The sequence below is a fragment of the Oryctolagus cuniculus genome, chromosome 8, assembly GCF_051225735.1.
Source record: "Oryctolagus cuniculus isolate XC-2025 breed Fujian yellow rabbit chromosome 8, ASM5122573v1, whole genome shotgun sequence".
NCBI classification, from domain to species: Eukaryota; Metazoa; Chordata; class Mammalia; order Lagomorpha; family Leporidae; genus Oryctolagus; species Oryctolagus cuniculus.
Window position 1 is genome coordinate 36,293,440 of NC_142874.1, and position 22,317 is coordinate 36,315,756.

General features: G+C 37.5%; 1 protein-coding gene across 9 annotated transcripts in view; it reads right to left on the reverse strand.

The window, feature by feature from the left end:
* The window catches only part of GRIA2 (glutamate ionotropic receptor AMPA type subunit 2), a 170,834-nt gene that overhangs the window by 12,178 nt on the left and 136,339 nt on the right, over positions 1 to 22,317 (reverse strand). For all 9 annotated transcript variants that reach the window (XM_089302277.1, XM_051819909.3, XM_089302275.1 and 6 more), the window contains exons 10-12: positions 22,023 to 22,229; positions 21,154 to 21,524; positions 16,574 to 16,772 (exon numbers count right to left, since the gene is read on the reverse strand). In XM_089302277.1, the coding sequence (XP_089158403.1) occupies positions 16,574 to 16,772; positions 21,154 to 21,524; positions 22,023 to 22,229 (777 nt within the window). The remainder of the gene's footprint in view (positions 1 to 16,573; positions 16,773 to 21,153; positions 21,525 to 22,022; positions 22,230 to 22,317) is intronic.

The window sequence follows — 22,317 nt, forward strand, 5'->3', positions numbered from 1 at the left end:
GATGATGCTACAGTATGAGAGCTTGATGTTGATTAAACAGCATGCAATATTATTACATCACAGTTTTTTTGTAATGTGAATTCCCACCAAAAATGATGTTAAAATCTTTTGGAGAAAAATCATAGGCTAATACAGAAAAGTACAAAGTAAAATCACACAATTGTTTTGTCCAATCATCCATTAAACACATTAATATTCCAAGTATGAATCATCAATTTTGGAGCATTAAAATTTATATAAAATACTTCATAACTATGGATGCCCATCAGAGAAAAATAAAGACTTTAGAAAGATATTTGGTGTTTCAGTCACAACGCTTCCATACTGGTATTAAGAATAACCTTAAAGGGGGCCAGCACTGAGGCACAGTGGGTTAAAGCCCTGGCCTGAAGCACCGGCATCCCAGATGGGCACCAGTTCTAGTCCCAGCTGCTCCTCTTTCAATTCAGCTCTCTGCTGTGGCCTGGGATAGCAGTGGAGGATGGCCCAAGTCCATGGGCCCCTGCACCCAAATGGGAGACCCGGAAGAAGCTCCTGGCTCCTGGCTTCGGATCAGCGCAGCTCCGGCCATTGTGGCCATCTGGGGAGTGAACCAGGGGATGGAAGACCTCTCTCTCTGTCTCTACCTCTCTCTGTAACTCTGTCTTTCAAATAAATGAAATAAATCTTTTTTAAAAAAAGAATACCCTTGAAGTATGAATACAATAATACATTTCCAAGGATTAGAAGATTTTAAAAGGTAACCTAGAAAAAATGCAGTCATTACTGTACTTGGATTGAGCTATTTGATCTGCTTCTTTGCAGATTGGAATTATTTGGAAGATATACAAATTCTGTTATGTTAGTTAATTTTAGTTATGTTAATCTAGACATGTGAATTTTGTTAAGTTAAACTGGTCATTTTTTGGCAGAGAATTCACATGTATTACAATATACAAGTATATGTATAAATATATTTATTTATATAACTGAACGGGATTTTATGATGCGACTCTGGATTGATAAAATCTATAAATTATCTAAAACCTTAAAATACATTGTGTTGACACTGCATCATGACAAAAGTGATTTTTCCATTATCAGAATTTTTGTAACGTACATGTTTTTTTCAGTGAATTACTTCATTTGCTTCTCAGTTGTTAGTTTATTGTTTGCTTGTTTATCAAAGTAATGACATGCTTTCATAACCATAGCTCTTCAAGAACTGTTGTTGTACAGATTTGGCCAAAGTAAGTAAGGTAATTTATAAATCTGATGCTATTACATCGAAAATTATCATTCATTAGTGCAAGAAATTTATTGACTTGAGTTTTTTAGCTACTTTCAGAACAGGAAGAGTCCGAATACATTCTTACTGTGCATTTTTGTTCTTTCACTAACTTCCTGTCTTCCAGGTAAGGCTATACTATTTTCTCCTACTACAATTTGCTCTATAATAGCTTCATAAAAATAATTTTACAATCTTTAAAACACCATTCACCAGAATGTATATGGTTATGCCAAATATTGAAAAATCAAGCTTTACAATTCAGTACTATTTTAGCTTAATTCAAAGATATTGGAAGGTTGAAGATCGTTCTAATGATGGAAGAACTACACAATTCCCTAGATTCAACCTGACTGTATGTTGTTTATTTTGAAAATTACCTCTAAATAGACAAGCAGCATAGTTAAGGGATGACTCAACTGTTAAAAAGGTAAAATGCCAGTGTATGCTAGTGAATATTTAAAATATCTCCTTAGATATTTCTTTTTTTAAAGATTTTTTTTATTTATTTGAAAGTGTTACAGAGAGAGGTAGAGACAGAGAGAGAGGTCTTCCATCCTCTGGCTCACTCCCCAGATGGCCGCAATGGCCAGAGCTATGCTGATCCAAAGCCAGGAGCCAGGAGCTTCTTCTGGGTCTCCCACTTGGGTGCAGGGGCCCAAAGACTTGGGCCATCTTCTACTGCTATCCCAGGCCACAGCAGAGAGCTGGATCGGAAGAGGAGCAGCTGGGACTAGAACTGGTGCCCATCTGGGATGCCGGTGCTTCAGGCCAGGGCTTTAACCCAATGCACCATAGTGCCAGCCCCAGGTATTTCTAATAAATAAAGTTCTGATGAAATTTTGTGAATCAGAAATAAAAGATTTATACTCCATTATTAAATCCATGAAATCATGAATCAAGTGATTGAAAAATATTTTAGGAATCATTAAAATTAGATGTATGAGGGAATTATGAATATTTCCTATGACGAATCACAGTGCTTATCTTTTAAAAAAAGATTTATTTATTTATTTGAAAGGCAGAGTGACAAAGAGAGAGAGAGATAGTCAGAGAGAGAGAGAGAGAGAGAGAGAGCTTGCATCTGCTGGCTCACTCCCCAAATGGAAGCCAGGCCAGGTCGGGAATAAGCCGAAACCAAGAGCAAGTACTCCATGCAGATTTCCCACTTGGGTGGCAGATGCCCAAGCACTTGGACCATTTTCCCTGCTGCACAACAACATTGACTCCAATGCCTCTCTTTTGAATTAAACTGCAATAAATTTAGTATTTATTAAGGGTTACATTAATAAAATATTTTACAGAGAAGTGGTTTGATTTGTTTTTATAAGAATTTTTCTGCATGGTTAATCTATCATTTTAAATAAAACTACTTTCCAAACTATATTAATGAGATTCACATTAAACTGTGTTTGTAGCACTAAAATGATGCAATTTCTCACCATCTTAAAAACTGAAATGGTATTTATTAAAGGCTGTAAGTATTTTTAGGAGCTTACATTTTTCAATTAGTACTAGAATAGAACTTAAAAAAAAATCACATCTTCCAATCCAATCCTTTGATTTTAGGAGCAAGACTCAGAAAGATTAAGTAATTTGCCTCGCATAGTTTGTTAGTCCACAGAGGACTATCATTTATCATAAATGATAAACTATACCATTATTGGAATGTCCTATGAACTATATCATAGGTATTAACTATATATGCATACATGTGATATAATACAAATTGATAATACACAAGGAAGAACATATGACCACATCTTTCATGCTTTAATAAGTTTACTTAATTTACCCATTCATGATCTTTTGTGAACAGAGAATACTTTGATCATCACCGATGTATTTGCATAACATTCCATTAATTATCCATGTGGATGAGATGGAATGCTAGGATTTTCAGAAGTAGATGTACTTTGATGAAAATATAAAGGATACTCAAAAAGTATTGTTTATTACTTACTAATAAACAAAACTGATCTGAACAAAGGCTTGTATATATCACTGATTCCACACATAGTCCCACTGTATGAAGTATTTTAATAAAAAAGTTAATGAAGATGTAAATGGCAAACATTCTGAAATGCATTCATTATTATGGCAGGTGACAGAAAAAAGCATTTCAATTTTAAAGGTTGGGATCAATAAATCAAAAACCAAGATGAAATTTAACAGGAATGACTGCAAAATCTGTTGTGTGGTATCAATAAATTATTATTTGCAGAATGGAATACATAAACTTAGCACGATATATAAGAAAATCACCCAGATTTTCAATAAACCACCAATTTATAAGCTATTAATTCAATGCAGTTACCTAAAAAAGCTAACACACTTACAGGTTTTAAATGAAATTATTGATTCTAAATAAAAGCATTTTAATTTCTCAATTTAAATATCTTGAGGATCAGGCAGAAAACATGAATGAAAAAAACAGGCATGGGATAATAGAGTTTGGTGAGACTGGAGTGACTGGAGAAGACATGATCTGGGTCAAGGGTGGGTTTTGTTTCTGTTTTCTTTTTTCAGGTAAACACTCTGCTGCCCAAAGAACACTTGTGTCCAGGATGAAACTGATCTGGAATCTGAATTTTTAGATCGGGCCACCATCCTCTTTGCACAGATAAAATCAAGACTTAGACTAAGATACCACACTAGAAGAAAAACATGGACAAAACTATATTCAAAAGATATTGAAACCATATTAAAGGGTTTGAAGACATAATAAGGAATGGTTGAGGGAAATCAGAATTCCTAGGCTAACAGAAAATTCAATAAAGAGATGCCTGTTCTTCTCCTTTAGTTGATGTATTCATCGTATAAAAAAGCAAACAGTTACCCAAGTCAGAATGAGAGCCAATGAATGAGAATAATTAGGTGGCCAATTTTAACTTTATAAGAACTTTCAAAAGTGTTATCAATCAAAACTGTCATGAAATGGAACTGAATGTTAAGGAAACTGATAAGATTTAAGATTTAACTGGTTAACACAATAAATCTAATATTTCTAATATGAGCAGTATGGGGTAGTAACTTATAATTAAATCGCTGTGTTTGTTGAATGATAACAAGGTCCTAATAGAGCAATCAACATGTGCCGGAAACAATTTATCTACACTGTGAGAAGTAACTTCCAAAATGCTTTAATTAAGCTTCTTGATCTAACCCCAAGAACAGATATAAAAAATATGGCATTTTAAGTGTGCATACGTTTAAGCAATTGAAAGATGTATGTGATTATGAGAAAAGTTGGTTCTGCTGCCTATTCTAATTTAAAAGACTGTAAGGTTTCTTTTCATTATAAACTAATGTTTGGCACAGCACTGTTGTTTTTAGAAAACAGGCACACTACAGGACCATTTGCATTGGTTTTCCCAAAGCAAGTTCACCACTGTGCTAAGTACTTAGCATTTGCTTTAGTGCTTATCCCTACATGTGCCACTGCCAGGCTGCCAGATGGCACTTCAATATAGAAACTATGATTTTGGTGAGGTTGGGGGTGGGGTAGGCAAATGATTGAATATGATTTTAAAATAAGCAAATGGGGCCGGCGCCGTGGCATAGCAGTGAAAGCCACTGCCTGCAGTGCCAGCATCCCATATGGGAGCTGGTTCTACTCCCGGCTGTTCCTCTTCCGATCCAGCTCTCTGCTATGGCCTGGGAAAGCAGTAGAAGATGGCCCAAGAAGTTGGGCCCCTGCACCCATGTGAGAGACCTGGAAGAAGCTCCTGGCTCCTGGCTTCAGATCAACATAGCTCCAGCCATTGCGGCCATCTGCGGAATGAACCAGAGGATGGAAGACCTCTCTGTTTCTGCTTCTCTGTGACCCTGCCTTTAAATAAATAAATAAATCTTTAAAATAACTAACTAAATAAATAAGCAAATGACCAAAAGACTTGGAATTCAGAGTAAGTAGCATAAAAGGTAAAAATGTTTTGAAAAGTCAGACAGTACCAGGGAGATTACCACTAATGTCTGTTCAACCTGATAAATCCATTGACTTATTAATATGAATTGCTTTGTCAAAGCCCTCAAGACATTCTCCATTTTTCTCTCAACTACCATTTTAAATCTACATGTGTAAAGTGTAAATGTATCACAAAATAAAATTTAAAGACCCTGCTTTAAATCTTCTTGATAAAAAAAAAAAGATCAGTTATTTCATCATTAAGCCTTGACTTTAACATGAAAGGATTTAACTTCAGTCTGTTCTTTTTGCTATATTATAAGTAAAGTTCTAGTAAGAAAAGTATTGGAGTAAAATCATACATTGACAATGACTTTACATATACAGCGAGGAAAAGATTGCTTCTCATTTATATAAGCTAGCTACGTTAAATTGCAATGTGACGGGAGCCAGTGTTGTGACACAGCAGGTGAAGCCGCCACCTGTAACGTGAACACCAGTACCCCATGTGAGCACCGGGTTTGAATCTTGGTTGCTTCACTTCTGATCCAGCTTCCTGCTAATGTGCCTGGGAAAGCAGCAGACGTGGTTTAACTCCTTGAGTTCCTGCCACTTGCATGGGAGGCCTGAATGAAGCTCCTGTCTCCAGGATACAGCCTGGCCCAGCCTCAACCACTGAGTACATTAGGTACTCAGTGAACCAGTGGATGGACGAAGTCTCTCTCTGTATGTGTGTCTCTCCCTCTCTTGTGTTTTTTGTTTGTGTGTGGTTTTTTTTTTTTTTTTTTTTTGGACAGGCAGAGTGGACAGTGAGAGAGAGAGACAGAGAGAAAGGTCTTCCTTTGCCGTTGGTTCACCCTCCAATGGCCGCTGCGGCTGGCGTGCTGCGGCCGGTGCACCGCACTGATCCAATGGCAGGAGCCAGGTACTTATCCTGGTCTCCCATGGGGTGCAGGGCCCAAGGACTTGGGCCATGCTCCACTGCACTCCCACGCCACAGCAGAGAGCTGGCCTGGAAGAGGGGCAACCAGGACAGAATCCGGTGCCCCGCTCTTTGTGTTTCTATCTTCCAAATAAATAAAACAATCTTTTAAAAATAGAAATATAATGTAATATATTTTAATGCTTAGTGTATTTAATTTTCTGCATGCCTCAACTTTTTATTTAAATTTTATTTTAATAATAATATACAAGATTTAATTCTAGCCAATTTTTTAAATGTGTTTACTATGCTAAAATGTGCTCAAATTTATATTTTACGTAGGAAGCCAGAGATCATCATGTCCTAGTTTTCATCTTCAAGGTCCATACAAAGGGATTCATTGAGGCAATTTGATCAGTATTTGGTTTGTATTTCCTAGACAATTGCTTGAATTTTTCTGGTTGCTTTTGTGTTTGTTGGTTTGTTTAAAAGAGTTATTTATTTACTTATTTATTTGGAAGACAGAGAAACACAGAGAGTAGGAGAGGCAAAGAGAAAGAAATCTTCCACCTGCTGGTTAACTCCCTAGATTGTTAGAACAGCCAGGGATAAGCCAGGCTGTAATCAGGAGCCAGGAACTCTATCTGGGTTTCACATAGGGGTGGCAGGGGCCAAAGTACTTGGGATCATCATCTACTACCTTCCCAGAAACATCAACAGGACGCTGGGTTGGAAGCAGAGGAGTTGGAACTTGAACCAGCACTCTGATTTGAAACATGGCAATTATCAGCTGCAGTTTAACCCACTGTGCCACAATGCAAGCCCCTCAAAAATTTTCAACAATATTTATATTCAGCTGACATTTAAATGATTGCACAATCCTAGTCTTTTCTCTACAGAGCCCTGGGACTGTATATTACCATAGCAACTGCTGCATAAAATCCAACACAGATAGGCAGAGATGATTCTTTTACCTAAACCCAAGAACAGAGAATTGAACACTAAATTATCTAAAGTACCAATACAATAAATTCTGAAATTCATCTCTCTGAAGCATCTAAAGAAGAGATTTTAAAGGATTTTGAAATGAGAAACAAATCCTAAATTATTTCTGTACTGTTTTCATCTTTCTGGTGGATTGACTGTCCTAGTGCTATGCCAGTGTTGAAAAAAGGACATTGACAGAAAACATCCTGCAAGCTGGTTGGAGTCGAATTATTAACCTGCATATGGCAAAGGAGTTTGTTAACGTACACAGCTGGATGGTTAAAGGGCTCAGTGACATTAGTAGAGAAGGGCTGTGGGAAAGAGAATGGCCAACCCCCCCCCCTTCACCCTGGGAAAAGCTACCACTTTGCACAATAATCAGGCTTCAGCAAGCCACACAGACCCCACTGCATTGCAGCCTCCAGAAACACAGTTCAGTATGATCTCCTCTACATGCCTTTATTTTTCTACTGCTTTGAAGCTCGAGATCTACTGAATGAAAAGCGCTGTCCTTACACTGAGCAATCATTTTTAAAGTAAAGAACGCAAAGTCTTCTAAAATTTGGACCTTTCCTATACTGTTCATCTGCCTAGAATCAGCTGAAATGAGAGAATGCAGGCTGTCTCCAGGTAGCTTAGGCTAAATGTGTTCCTAAAGTCTTTAGGAAGTCAATGATTCATCAGATGTTCTGTGAAATGGTGAGAAAAATTAAAATGTCAGAGAAAGAAAAGCTGCCAACGAGAGTGGAGATGATTTCAACTTGTTCTGGATCATCTCACGAAGGCTGGGCCATGTAAGAGCTGTCAGCTGCCTACACCATTCTGCCATCATTAAAGCAAAGACACTTGTAATGCATGTGACTAACTGTGCATGGGTGACTTACAAGACATGCATACCATGGTATTTATTGATTACTTATTCACACTTAGCATTTATTCAGAACCTACTTTTTTAGAAACAATTTAAACACTTTAGCAAGGGCGAGAGGTCTATAAAGAGTCTACTTTGAGATGAATAACCTTCTCCATATATAGAATACATATGGCGACACTCACTTCATTTCCAAAGGATTTTAAAGATGCATATGTGCATGTGCTGATATACAGAGAGCTATACAGAAATAGCTGACACAGGTAATCATGGAAGAGAAATCCTTATCAGTGCCAGAGATAATAACATAAGGATGGAGAATCACCATGATTTAGAAAAACCTGTTCTATACAGCATATCAATAAAGAGATCATGATGTACTGTTGGAATAACTGAGAGGAAAATGTGATTATAAGGAAAGCATTACACATATAGGTATGTATTCACATGGCCAGAACATTTTTACTTAATTGCAATAATATTCAATATACATTAATATATATATATATATAGGATATTTTAATACCAGGGTGAGGTGAAAGAATTGCTGCTTATGAAAGGATGGTATCAATTACTTTCATTCTCTGGCATTTTAATTATGATATACCACATACATATGGGAAGTTTCAAAGTTGTCCTTTCACTCTGGAAAGCAACAGCTACACTAATATTAGTTTACTGGTTATCGTCTATACTATGTCTAACATCTGTAAAAGTCTATGATACTGGGTAACCACAGTATAGTTTAATGGATTATATCATGATAAATTTGTCTTCAGAAATTGGAATAACTAAATGAGAAGGGGTTAACCTTATTTTGGCAATGGTTTAGAATTTACCATTCTAACAAAAGTATAATTAAAGAGGAGCCTTTATGCAAGGATACCCTGCGTCCCTCACAGAAAGAACCAGAAGATACGCACAGATTTCAGGAGCAGGCAGCTGGCATGGTGGTTAAGACATCAGTTAACACACCCACATCCCACATTCCAGTGCCTGGGATGCATATCTGTCCTGATTCCAAGTTCCTGTTAGCGAAGACATTGGAGACAGCAGGTCTCATGTTGGTGGGTCCCTGCCACCCTGTGGGAGCCCCCACGTCTCGGTTTCAGCATGGCCCAACCCCTGCAGGCCATTGCAGGTATTTGGGGAACGTATCTGTGAATTGGAGATCTCTCTCCACAGCTCCCACATCCCCACCCCTCTATCTGTTGCTCTGCCTCTCAAAACAACAACAAAGATAAAGACACATGCACAGTCACATGAAAGAAAGAAAGAAAGAAAGAAAGAAAGAAAGAAAGAAAGAAAGAAAGAAAGAAAGGAAGGAAGGAAGGAAGGAAGGAAGGAAGGAAGGAAGGAAGGAAGGAAGGAAGAAAGGAAGAGAAAGAGAGAGAAACAGGTTATCGTGTGGGGGATTTGGTCTAGGAATCAAGAGGTGCTTCTTAGCTACAAGATAATAGTTGCATTCCATGGATGGATAAGCCCAGAATAGGTTTATATACAAAAGTTATTTCCTATCTTAAAACATCTAAGTATGTAGGCATGTAAATAATATAGGTACTATCACATAATTTTTTTATACAAAATGATGTAATTCAAGACCTGTACTATTATGGAGAAGAAATAAAAATGTAAATCTCTAAAAATAGTGATTTATAATTGAAAGTCTAATTCCTTATTAATTAAAGGTATGCTATGCTAGCTCTAGAAGGATTATCAGCAACCCCAACAATGTCACTCTTGATTGCTCACTCTGAGTTCCAGAGGCTGGAACTCACAGACAGTGAAGACCCAACCACTTTCATCGTATCTCTTAGAGGTTGTACCACTGTACTCCATTAACTCACCCTTTCCAGAAGACAAAGTAAATAGTTCATCCATGTTCAATGTATGGATTATCACTGATGATTTGAAATTGGAAAATGCACAGCTTAATTTGGACTTCTAAAACTATTATATATGCACTGACTTTTTAAAGTAGTATTAAGATATCCTTGTTAGGGCCCGTTCTGTGGTGTAGTGGGTAAAGCCACCACCTGCAGTGCCGGCAACCCATATGGGTGCCAGTTCAAGACCTGGCTGCTCCACATCCAGCTCTCTGCTATGGCCTGGGAAAGCAGTAGAAGATGACCCAAGAAGTTGGGCCCCTACGCCCACATGGGAGACCTGGAAGAAGCCCCTGGCTCCTGGCTTCGGATAGGCACAGCTCCAGCCATTGAGGCCATCTGGGGAGTGAACCAGCAGATGGAAGACCTCTCATTGTCTCTGCCGCTCTGTAATTCTTCCTTTTAAATCTTTTTAAATAAGAAAACCTTGTTTACTATTAAAATATTTACTTGAAATACGAAAATATTTTAGGCTTTAACTAATCCATAAGCATCACCTCAGTGCAGGGGTTTTTAAAAATTTCATGGAAAATTTACATTTTCTTTAACCATTTATTGTTCTTTAAAATTTTTAGTTATTAATTTATTCAAAATACAGACAAAAACAGACCAACAGATTGATAAAATAGACAGACAGATATCCACTGGTTTAATCACCAAATACCCACAATAATCAAGGCTGAGCCAGGCCAAAACCAGAAGCTAGGAAATTAATCTGTTTTCCATGTGGATAGCAAGGATACAATGACTTGAACCATCACCTGTTGCTTCCCAGGGTGTACTTCAGCAGGAAACTGGATGACGGAGCCTTATCCAAGACTTGAACCCTGTGCTCTGATTTACAGTGTGGGCACCTCACCAGGTCACATGCCCTCTCCACATTATCTTTCAACTGTATTTTCCATGAATTGTTTGAAGTACCCCCTTACAAAGCAAGTTCGTATAAAGTAGCTTAAATACTCATCTTAAAATGTGATACAAGGGGCCGGCACTGTGACATAGTAGGTAAAGTCACCACCTGCAGATCTGGCATCCCATATAGTTGCCAGTTTGAGCCTTGACTGCTACACTTCTAGTCCAGCTCTTTGGTGGTGCATTTGAAAGGCAGCAGAGGATGGTCCAAATGGCTGGGCCCTTGCACCCAATGAGAGACCTGGAAGAAGCTCCTGGCTCCTGGCTCCGGATCAGCCCAGTCTGGTTGTTACAGCCATTTTGGGGTGAACCAGCTGATGGAAGACTTACCTCTTTCTCTCTCTCTCTTTCTGCCTCTCTGCCTTTCAAATAAATAAATAAATCTTCTTTAAAAAATGTGATACAAATTGTTTTCATCTCAACAAGGATAGGACCAGTGTCAAGGATGAGACCAGTGTTGTGACACAGAGAGTTAAGCTGTTAAGCTGTAACTAGTGATGCCTACAGCCAATACTGCTCTATATATTTTTTAAACATATTTGAAAGCCAAAGTTACAGAGAGGCAGAGGCAGAAAGAAAGAGAGAGAGAGGTCCACTGGTTCACTCCTAAGATGGCCACACAATGGCCAGAGCTGAGCCGTTCCAAAGCCAGGAGCCAGGAGTTTCTTCTGGGTCTCCCTCGCAGGTGCACGGGCCCAAGGACTTGGGCCATCTTCAGCTGCTTCCTAGGCCATAACAGAGAGCTGAATCGGAAGTGGAGTAGCCTGGACTCAAACCGGCACCCATATGAGTAGCTGGCACCCCGCGCCATTTCTGATCCAGCTCCATGTTAATGCACCAGGGAAAGTAGCAGATGTTGGTCCAGGTACTGGGACCCCTACCACCCATAAGAGAGACCCAGTTGAAGTTCCAGGCTCCTGGCCTCAGCCTGGCCCTGCCTCATCTTTTGCAGCCATTTGGAGGAGTGAACTCAAAGACGAAAGTTTCTCTCCCTCTATCTTTCCTTCTCTCTCCCTCTCTCCACCCCCCTCACTCCAGTTTTCCAATAAATAAATCTTTCTTTAAAAAAGATATTACTTTTATGAAACTGAGACAAAACACTGGGAACTGAAAATTCTTGATTCTATTTTAGAACTGATCATTTATCTCTACTGGTCTTATGTTATTTTGACTTGTTCAGCTACTTCATTTAGGCAATGATCTAACTTCTCAAACCATTTATTTGATGCAAAAATCTAAAACTCTTACTGTGATGAAAATGGAAGGTGAACTTGATAATTTTTTCAGTGATAGCAGAAAAGGGAACAAAAATACAAGTAATGCAATGCTTAGTAGTAGCAGAGTATAAAGAAAAGATATGAAAAAATTTGAATTAAGTCACATTATGAGACATAAATGTTAGAACTTTAAACATTAGCAAATAGCAAACTTTTCTTCTTCCAGGTGTAATTAGCTACTGAATCTTGGGAATGAAAATAAGCACAACAGATGGCCAGAGAACAAGGCATACAATGCATGTCTTCAGTCTGGCTTCAGCCCACTGCATTTATATCCATTTTCCTGGTCAGCTGAGCCCATGATAATCTCCTAGTTTTCATCCTGTCCTGAATCTACCTTACACAGAAGCCCTGAAAGTCCCCACTGCTAAAGGGTAGTTGAACAAGCAGATGGCCCCAAGCCGTGTGATGAATCTCAATTTTAGGAATAGAATCAAGATGAGTTCCCTTTGTAGTACTTTCTACCAGAAACTTTGAAATTCATAGGGCAGCTAATAGATTGCCAAATGTAAGGAAAATATGTTGCTGACAATTAAGTATGTATTGCTTTAAAAATGTTTCTGGCATTTACATAGCATATTGTGAATATAAATATTTATTCAAAGAAAACCCATTCTTTCAACTTTCCTATACTAATGCAATAACCTCTCCATGGAAAGGTATCAGACTTGATAGATACAATTGTACAGTCATAACAACCTAAGGAAATGTATGGTCTGCTAGGGTTTGAATCTCAGCTCAATTCTCCCCAAAGATTTACAGATTAAAGGCTTTCCACGTGGTGGTGGTTACTGGGAGTCATGGAAGCTTTAGGAGGTGAGGTTCAGTGGGAGGTCCTTAGGGCCTCAGGGATGCGTGCAGCTCTTGTGTGGACACTCCGGTTCTCAGGAGAGGATTGCTATAAAGCCTGGGTTTGAGTTCATCCAGTCTCCTTCTGCTTCCTGTCTCCAGGTGGTCCTTCTTCTGCATTGCACTCTGTCATCTGCCATGAGGCTTTCGCCAGAGCCTGCTCCACCATGCCATCGGAACTGTCAGTCTCTAAAATTCTGATTTCAATAAACCTTTCTTTCCTTCTTCAGGTAGTTCATTGCAGTACTAAAAAGCTAACTAACACGGTGTCAGTGTCAGTGTCAAAAATAAGGTAGTCCTCAATATACCATCGCAGCACTAAATCACCAAATTAATAATCCAGGCAACAGAACAGCTTAAAATTCTTCATGAACTAGCAACACTTTTTAAATTTAATCTTACTTGAGGAAATAAACCTTGTGTTCATATAACTGGGCAAATTAAAACCATGCCTTATGTGTATTTCTACTAAAGTATTAATATGACAAGCTCCCATTCTCTTTCATGCTGCAAGCTGTTTATGTTATTATTCCTGTACTGGCACAAAGGGAACAAATTGTGTGGCTTTTGAGTATTTTTGAGCCCATTCTCCTCTTTTGTTAAATAAGAAGAGGTTACCTACCTCTAGTGTTATATGCACTGAGTCCTAGCCAATGTCATTTTATCAATAGGTCCTCTTTTAGATACATTGAGAATTGTAAGCATCTGATGGAGCATTGAGCATTACTGACATTTTGGTTTTTTTTTTTTTTTTTTTTTTTTTTTGACAGGCAGAGTTAGACAGTGAGAGAGAGAGACAGAAAGAAAGGTCTTCCTTCCATTGGTTCACCCCCCAAATCGTTGCCACGGCCAGCGCACTGCGCTGATCCAAGCCTGGAGCCAGGTGCTTCCTCCTGGTCTCCCATGCGGGTGCAGGGCCCAAGCACTTGGGCCATCCTCCACTGCCTTCCCAGGCCACAGCAGAAAGCTGGCCTGGAAGAGGGGCAACCGGGACAGAATCTGGCGCTCCGACAGGGACTAGAACCCAGGGTGCCGGCGCCACAGGCGGAGGATTATCCTAGTGAGCTGCAGTGCTGGCCGACACTTTAGTATTGCTATATAAAATAGATTTGAGCACAAATAGAGCAGAGAAGCAATGAAACAAACCCAGAGACCTTGTGTACAAAATGACAACAACAATAAACAGTGCATGGGAAGAGCCCTGGTTAGGAGTAGATCTTGGCACACTTACTAGATGCCTGAATGGGGTCTGTTCCCCAAATTATCTGAACTTCAGCTTAATAATGTGTAGAAGGCAAACACAAATCATTGCCCTGAATCTCAAGGATTCAAAGAAACTGTTTTGGAAGCTATGTTAATAGACGTCATCAGTATGCAGAAAAGCCCAACGTAATTTTTCTTTTACTCTAGAGACCGTAAGCTTCATAACTTAGCAGAACCCCTCCAGCTGCATTTCAGCTCCATGGCCTTCAGTGGCTCTCTGTGCTGAAACAAGAGTAGCAGCACTCTGTTCACAGCCACCTGTCTACGGGGGAATTTCAGTACACTAATCCTGTATCCCGGCATCTTGTTGATGGAGACACAAGGTTCTGTGATGATTGAGTTCAGATACACTGAAAAGCTCTGGGAATGTGAGTGTGTGGCACTGGAAAGGAGTTGCAGTTTTGTAGCTCACACAAGACAATGACTGCAACTCCCAATAGATGATTACTTAAGGGACACAGTGACAAGAACCAATGACGATCATCAAGGTAAGCAGTAGATTCCTTCGTCATTCAGAGATCCCATCCACATCAGCAGGGATTTTATGGACTGAACGGGACTTGGTTCCCCAAACTCATGTCAGTGTTTAAACCAGGAAGTCTCATGTTAACAGTTAATAGATTAATGCTAGTGGTTGATGGATTAGGATGGAGACTTGATCTAATTATGGTGGCTAGAGGTGGAACCAGGGCCAGGGCTTGAAGTCAGTGGGAATTTGCCTTTGGAAGGAAATCCTTGCAAGATACTTGGTTATGTAAGCTGAGTTCTGCCTAGCTTCTCTCTCTGCATCTTGGGCCACCATAAGATCGTTCCCCAGCACAGGCTCCACCACAGCCAGCTTTCATCTGTTATCACACTAATGGGGCCACCTAATCTTGAACTGTAAACCTGGAAACTGTAATCAAAATAAATTCTTGCCTTCTTAGAGCTTCCACCGAGGAAAACTAGTTAGAGTAATGACTTAGTTAAATTAATGCAAATTAGTAAAAGTAATGAAAAGCTACTAACACAAGAGAGAATTTCATTTTTCTGAATAAGCTAAAAGCAAGCCATGTCAGGTACAAAAACTAAAAATGCTTGAAAATAAACTTCTGAGTTAAGATACATGCAATATGCTAAACTATTTTAATAATTCCAAAGTTATTGCCTGCGCCGCGGCTCACTAGGCTAATCCTCCGCCTAGCGGCACCGGCACACCAGGTTCTAGTCCCGGTTGGGGTGCCGGATTCTGTCCCGGTTGCCCCTCTTCCAGGCCAGCTCTCTGCTGTGGCCAGGGAGTGCAGTGGAGGATGGCCCAGGTGCTTGGGCCCTGCACCCCATGGGAGACCAGGAAAAGCACCTGGCTCCTGGCTCCTGCCATCGAATCAGCGCGGTGCACCGGCTGCAGCGCGCCGGCTGTGGCGGCCATTGGAGGGTGAACCAACGGCAAAGGAAGACCTTTCTCTCTGTCTCTCTCTCTCTCACTGTCCACTCTGCCTGTCAAAATAAATAAATAAATAAATAAATAATTCCAAAGTAACAATGAAGCGAAAGCCCTGCATTACATCAAAAGTATTCATATAACTATTATATATATATGTGTCCAACAGTGATAATAGTCATTAGTAGAAAATTTGTATATAACATCACATGTAGACCTGCACTAGAGTTAAAAAAAAAAAAACTATTGATAGACCACAGCTTCATGGTAATTAAGGTTCCTAACCAAACTACAAAAGTCCGGTTTATTTAACCATTTTAATAGAAAAAAAGCCTTTCTATAGAAATATTAGTAAAATTAAATAAAATAATATTGACATCAGACCTATGTATAAACTTATCCTAAAACAGAGAACACAAAGCTACAAAGTAAAAGAAAAACTTAACCTAAATCCAATGGACACATCATACTTATACTACGCATTTTAAAAGTTAGGAAGCTGAAGGCCTTTTCAAGACTTTCCTTGTAGGATCTGCACAAAAATTCAGAATTTTCATGTATGAACAGATTTGTTTCTTGACACAGATATTCTTGACATACTGTAATTCGTGGTTTGAATGTAGGCATTTCAAACTATGTAAAATCAATGCAGTCATTTAATTAAAACCAAAGACAACATACTTTCATTTTAAAAAGCAATAATAATCGAAATATATTTCAATTTTGTTTGAAAAAGGACAATCAATTTTAATAAAACAGAGATTTCTTTGCAACACTGTGGTTTTTCTCCTGAGGATTTAGGAATCAGAAATTACAGGTAGAGTTATGGATAGGGACAGGGAACGGTCAGCAACAATGACAGGTTCTAGAGCAGAAATAGACATTTTGTTAGAGAGGAGATGGAGTAAACCACACCGCAGTTTTGTACAGACCATGAAAATGGGGGCAATGTTTAAACAGTTAAATGTTAGGAAAAAAAAAAAATAGGAAGCTGCATGGCAGAATCTCTTACCCTGAAAAACTCTTTAGTGGAGCCAGAGTCTAATGTTCCATAAGCAATTTCTGTTTGCTTAGAAAGATCCTCAGCACTTTCGATGGGAGACACCATCCTCTCTACAGTCAGGAAGGCAGCTAAGTTAGCCGTGTAGGAGGAGATTATGATCAGGGTAAAGAACCACCACACACCTCCAACAATGCGCCCAGAGAGGGATCTAATAACAAGTATGAAATGGATTTGTAAAGTGAAATGAATGACCTAATAAAAAAAAACAAGTTAGCAGTAATACGCAAATATTGACTTCTTAGGGCATATTTAATTTAAAACTTTTCAATATATGTGCTAGTTAATGAAACTGGATATTATCAAACATTTTTAACACGGAGACAGATTAACTAGAATTGAAGACACATCTAGATGCCAAAAATTCAGACTCCTGGGATTCTTTTACAGTTATAATACCCAAACAGGAAGTGAAATTCCATAATGAAGCAACTTCAAGAATGTACAAATAATATATTCAACCCTCATACTACTTTATCCACCCATGACATAAGAAATATGAAAAAAGATCACTAGCAAGACTCCTAAAAATATTTTCAAACAAAAAGACTATGGATCGCAAATGTAGCTTTAAATGCCAAGGGAACTCTCCCTTTAATTCAGTCAGTGAAGTTTCAAAACTCTCAGTAAGAATGAATAATTTCATTTTTTGTGTGTGTGTATGCAGATAAATAGGTTTTAAATAAAATATAGGAGAGGAAACAGAAGAAAAATGAAACAACAAAGATATGACCCAAAATATAATTCTTAATGAATAAGAAACAGATGCCTTCAGGGAATGAACTGCCATGACCCTGTTCCTTTGTGTCTCCTGCTTAGGAAAAAAAGAAAACCCAAAGAAAATAAATTAGATATATAAATGTTTATCCAGACATAATTCCCACCAGTACTTCTGATATTACAAATTACTACATACAATCCTTTGCAGATGCTAAACAGATTTCCACTAATTCACTTTAAGCCCTGAAGTAGGTAAATATAGAAATGTAGATGAAGTTATAGATATTTATTCTAATATTTTGAAATATGTAGTGTAATTCTATGCATAGTAATTTGAATGATATTAACAAACCTATAAACTATTTCCTACACAAACAACTCCATTATGCATGTCTAGATTTGCTACAGTGAAGAAGTAACATCTCCAAAAATATAAATCAAGAAAATTTGGCAATATATGACCTAAGCTGATATTCCTCATAATTAGCAATAAGAAAAAACACCATTTGATTAAAAAATATTGTCAAATTATTGACCAATGTTTATACAACAAACCAGTTGACCACTCAAAAAACAGCAGTTGCTAAATATGCTGAGAGAAGAGAGAGAGAGACTTTAATGAAAAACAAATCTAGTATAATAACATTTAACACCAAATATCAAGGAGATGCTAAGAATTAAGTAGGCATGAAATGATAGAAAGTGTTACATGCATCTAACTTGTATTCTGAAAAAAATTCACATATATTTTTCTATTAGAAAAGCCCTTATAAGGACTCAGCCACTCAGCCACTCTCAAAATATTCACTATTTATCTCATCATAATAGAGGGATAATTATATATGTATGCTGTGCTTAAGAGGCAATTCAGTTCTGACTGCTCAAATCTCTTAAAAGTTACTTACATAGTAACTGCTTTTGACTCAATGCATAGCGTGTTAGTTTACAATATGTTTAGGAATCATAATATACATCTGTTTCAGTTGTAACAATAAAGCCAATTTAAAAATCATAAGTCGTCCTCTATTCCAGTGCTTATTAAATTTAATGGGATTAAATAGGCCAATTGATTTAAAATATACATGATATCTCACAAAGTATATGAGTTGATAAATCAGATAAATCACTCAAAGGTGAAACATACTTAAGGGATTTATTATTTACTTTTATATGTTTTTCAACTATCCTTTCATGCTTCTGAAAGAGTTCCTGAGAATCCTAGGCAGAGCAACAAATTCAATTTTATTTTATGGTGACAATAAAAATGACTTCTATAATTAAAGCCATACCTTTCAACAAGGAATAAATAAATGTGTATATACTATCATTTCTTTTAATCCCTATTGACAATTATTTAAAATTGTTATACATTTTTATATTCCTTTAGAGAGATTTAGGAAAGAAACAGAAGCAAGTAGAAGAATTAAAAAAAAACAGTCTTTGTGACATATTTCTTTCATAATTTCTGTGGTCTTAATCTTTAGAAAACTATTTTATAGTTGAAGACAGTGTAAAATTTAATTTCAAGAAAATTACCAAGTCAATTTATTCAATAATTCTAGACTGTAATTTAAATGTATTAGCAGTAGTGTACATTTCTGTATTGTATTTTACTTGCAAAGTGATGATAAATGTTTTTAAATTTTTAAAAGTCATTGTTAAAGTGACCTTTACACTTACAGTTTTTAAAGGTAATAAACTGCTTTTCTCTTATTGATCATCTCTATCATTGAATTACAAGAAAGTATGGTTTGGTTCATATAAAAAATCATTAAATTTGACAATACTCTGTGTCAGGGTCAATTTTTACATGCACATGTAGCATCAAGGGAAAGAATATGTATCTCTTTTTTAATAAAATGAATTTTGCTCACATATATTCTGAGGCAAAAAGATATCAATCAATAAAAAGGAAAAATATGCTATCTAAAATCTGTTTATCTCACCAGGAAAAAAATATACTACCTATGAAATTGTAGTGCTTCATGACTCATGAGTGAAATCAAAAGCAAAGAAAAAAGACCTTATTTTGAAGCATGTTTGATGAATGTAGGAAGGCATCTATATGTCATGGTGGATTCTTTGATATTATAGGTGGTTAAATACGCCTGGCACTCTAGACCCTACCTGCAAACAGGTTTCCCAGTCTTTGACAAGCACCAAATGTCAAAACAGCTGTCTATAGTGCCAGAAACACGAGGAACAGGGCAAAAAGACCCAAAGTTTTTATTTGGGAATCCAGGCCAATATATCCTGTGTCTTAATGAACTCTCATACACTTCTTATTACTTATTCTAAAGACATTCACAGCTTATACCATCCTAGGATAATTGTACTACATCTGAGACTTAAGGTAATATGATAGTTCAGTAGTCTTCTTAGCAAAGATGAACCATTTCCTTAGTATTTTATGGAGCAAAATGTTACCTGGGACCACAATGTGTTCAGTCCCCCTCCCTTATTAATAGAGACATATTAAAATGTCTTTAACTTAAAATAGATAAACTAAATACAGAGATGAAACTATGAATCATATATTTTGTGAGAGGTGAAATAAACATATACACAATTACATGACATGCCAAGTAAATTTCACTGGCAAGTGTCTAGTTCAAATGTCATTCCCATAGAAAAGCTAGAGGGGATGTGATAGAACCAAGATGTTTAAGATATACATAATTTATAAAATAGCAAATTTTAAAACTTACCACCAGTACAACTACCTACTACTAGAAATTAAGCCATTGAAAGTCTATCTGTAAGATGTATTTAATTCATCTCTAATTGTGCATTATATGAAAAAGATCAGAAAACAAGAAAGTTTTGAGCTCATATAGTTTTCTTTTAAAATTAATGACTTGTTATTCCCAAAAATTCTCAAAAACTAAAATACAGTGAAACTATCTGAAAAGGCACCTCCTTTACGAGATAATAATATGTATCCCTAAGAATCAAAGAAAGGTAATCAAGCCCAAATTAAAATATGCCAGTAGACATCATAATTTTGGCTTTAAATGTTAAATAATTATACCAGGAAAAGCATTATGTATTCCTCTGAAGGGCCACATGTGCTGATTACTCTTATTCATATTTGTAACACGAGAAAACAATCTAGGCTTTGTGACATTTATTATATTTAGATATTCTAGTGCAGGTATTAACATATACTGATAACAGAGGTATAGGAGGTTTTTCCATGATATGGATATAATACCATCCAAAATGGCACAGCCATTTGTAATGACTCATTAGTTCCATCCATGTATTTCTAGATACTTGAAAAATGTTAACATACATTCCTTTTAATCCAGCAACCTAACCTTAAAAAATAAATTTCATAATATTTCTTTCATATCAGTTCCATGAGCTAATGATGGGAAAATAGAAGAGATGAGATGTGTGCCAATGAAGTGTTGTATAGCAAGTTGTTGCTTTTGTAGTTAACAAATAATGTTGCCCATTTTCCCATATACAGGTCTGTGGATCAGCACACAGATGACTGTAAAATGAGAATATGCAGCAAAAACACGGTACCCCTCCAAGAAGGCATGGAATGATAGGAACCTTATGCATTTTATAGCCTCTCCATGGTGTGTATAATTTCACCAGGGAAATATATGACCAACATTCGAAGAACATTGCTCAAATATTTCACAGACTTATGCCGACAGGAAGAGTATGTCCTGTAAGAGTCTTAAACTATTTGGACAAGGAGTCGGCAGCTGGTTACCTTTTTAGAGTGAATTCATAAACACCATGAATATCCACTTGAGACCTAAAATGCACAAAGTTGAAGCAAGTGAGTAACCAACCTTGGCGAAATATCGCATCCTTGCTGCATAAAGGCACCCAAGGAAAACCAGAGACTATTAAAAATCCCAAATTCATTAGTTGATTCACTACTTTGTGTTTCTCTTCCATCTTCAAATTCCTCAGTGTGCCACTCGTAGGGGCTAAATCTGCTGACCAGGAATAAAACTACACTGACCCCAATGTAGGCAAAAACAATGCACATCCAGATCTCATAGGCTAAAGGATCAAGAAATGAAAACACTCCTGGTTTGGACTTCTGAGGCTTCTTGATCATGATAGATATCCCGAGGCTCATAAAGGGCTTTGAAAAGTCAATCACCTCTTCTCTCACAAGGGTAATAGTTAATGGAGCAATTGCAATGTCAGCTTTCTGCAAGGGAAACAAAGGAAAGTAATAGTATATGGAGTCACGTTCAGAAAGGAATCATGGTTACATCATTGGGTCAAAGGGGAAATAAAGGATATCAGAGAAATGGGGATGGTTATTTCCTTGGTAGAGTCCCAGTAAAGAACAAATGAAAAGTGATTTGTTACCCAAATTTCCCTCTTCTTTATAAATACATGCTATACCCATTTGCCTTGACTGTGAGTATTACCCATCTATACTCCATCTATGCCTTTGCTCCCTTTGCATAATACACATAGGCCATATGCTTCAAGACAGACGAAATAAATGCTGCCTCAGTTAATTTGCATGGTTACTTCTGGCTTCAGCTTCAATCTTCCACATTTTCAAAAGGAATTAGCTATTTCTAGAATAATGTGGGAAAACAACAAGCTTGGACACAAATACTTTGCAGGATAGGGTGACATTCTACAAACAAGAGTTCAAATCACAGACTTTATCTGTGAATAGAGATATACTTACCCCATATACAAGTTCTCCAACCATCCCATTCCAAATTTTCGTGTCTGCATCCCTGGCCCCATACTTGCCATCCCCAACAATTGTCAACTTGTACTTAAACCCACAATGTTTGGCAATTTCTGCAGCCAAATCAACACAGTAGCCCTCATAGCGTTCATTGCCTTCAAGCATTTCATGATTTTTCTTCATCATAACATATGGTGATTCCTATATGGAAAGACAGGAATGAATCAGCTTTAACTGTTTAGCTGCGTCAATTAGGCATTACCACTGAATCAGTCTTCTGGCTTAAAAT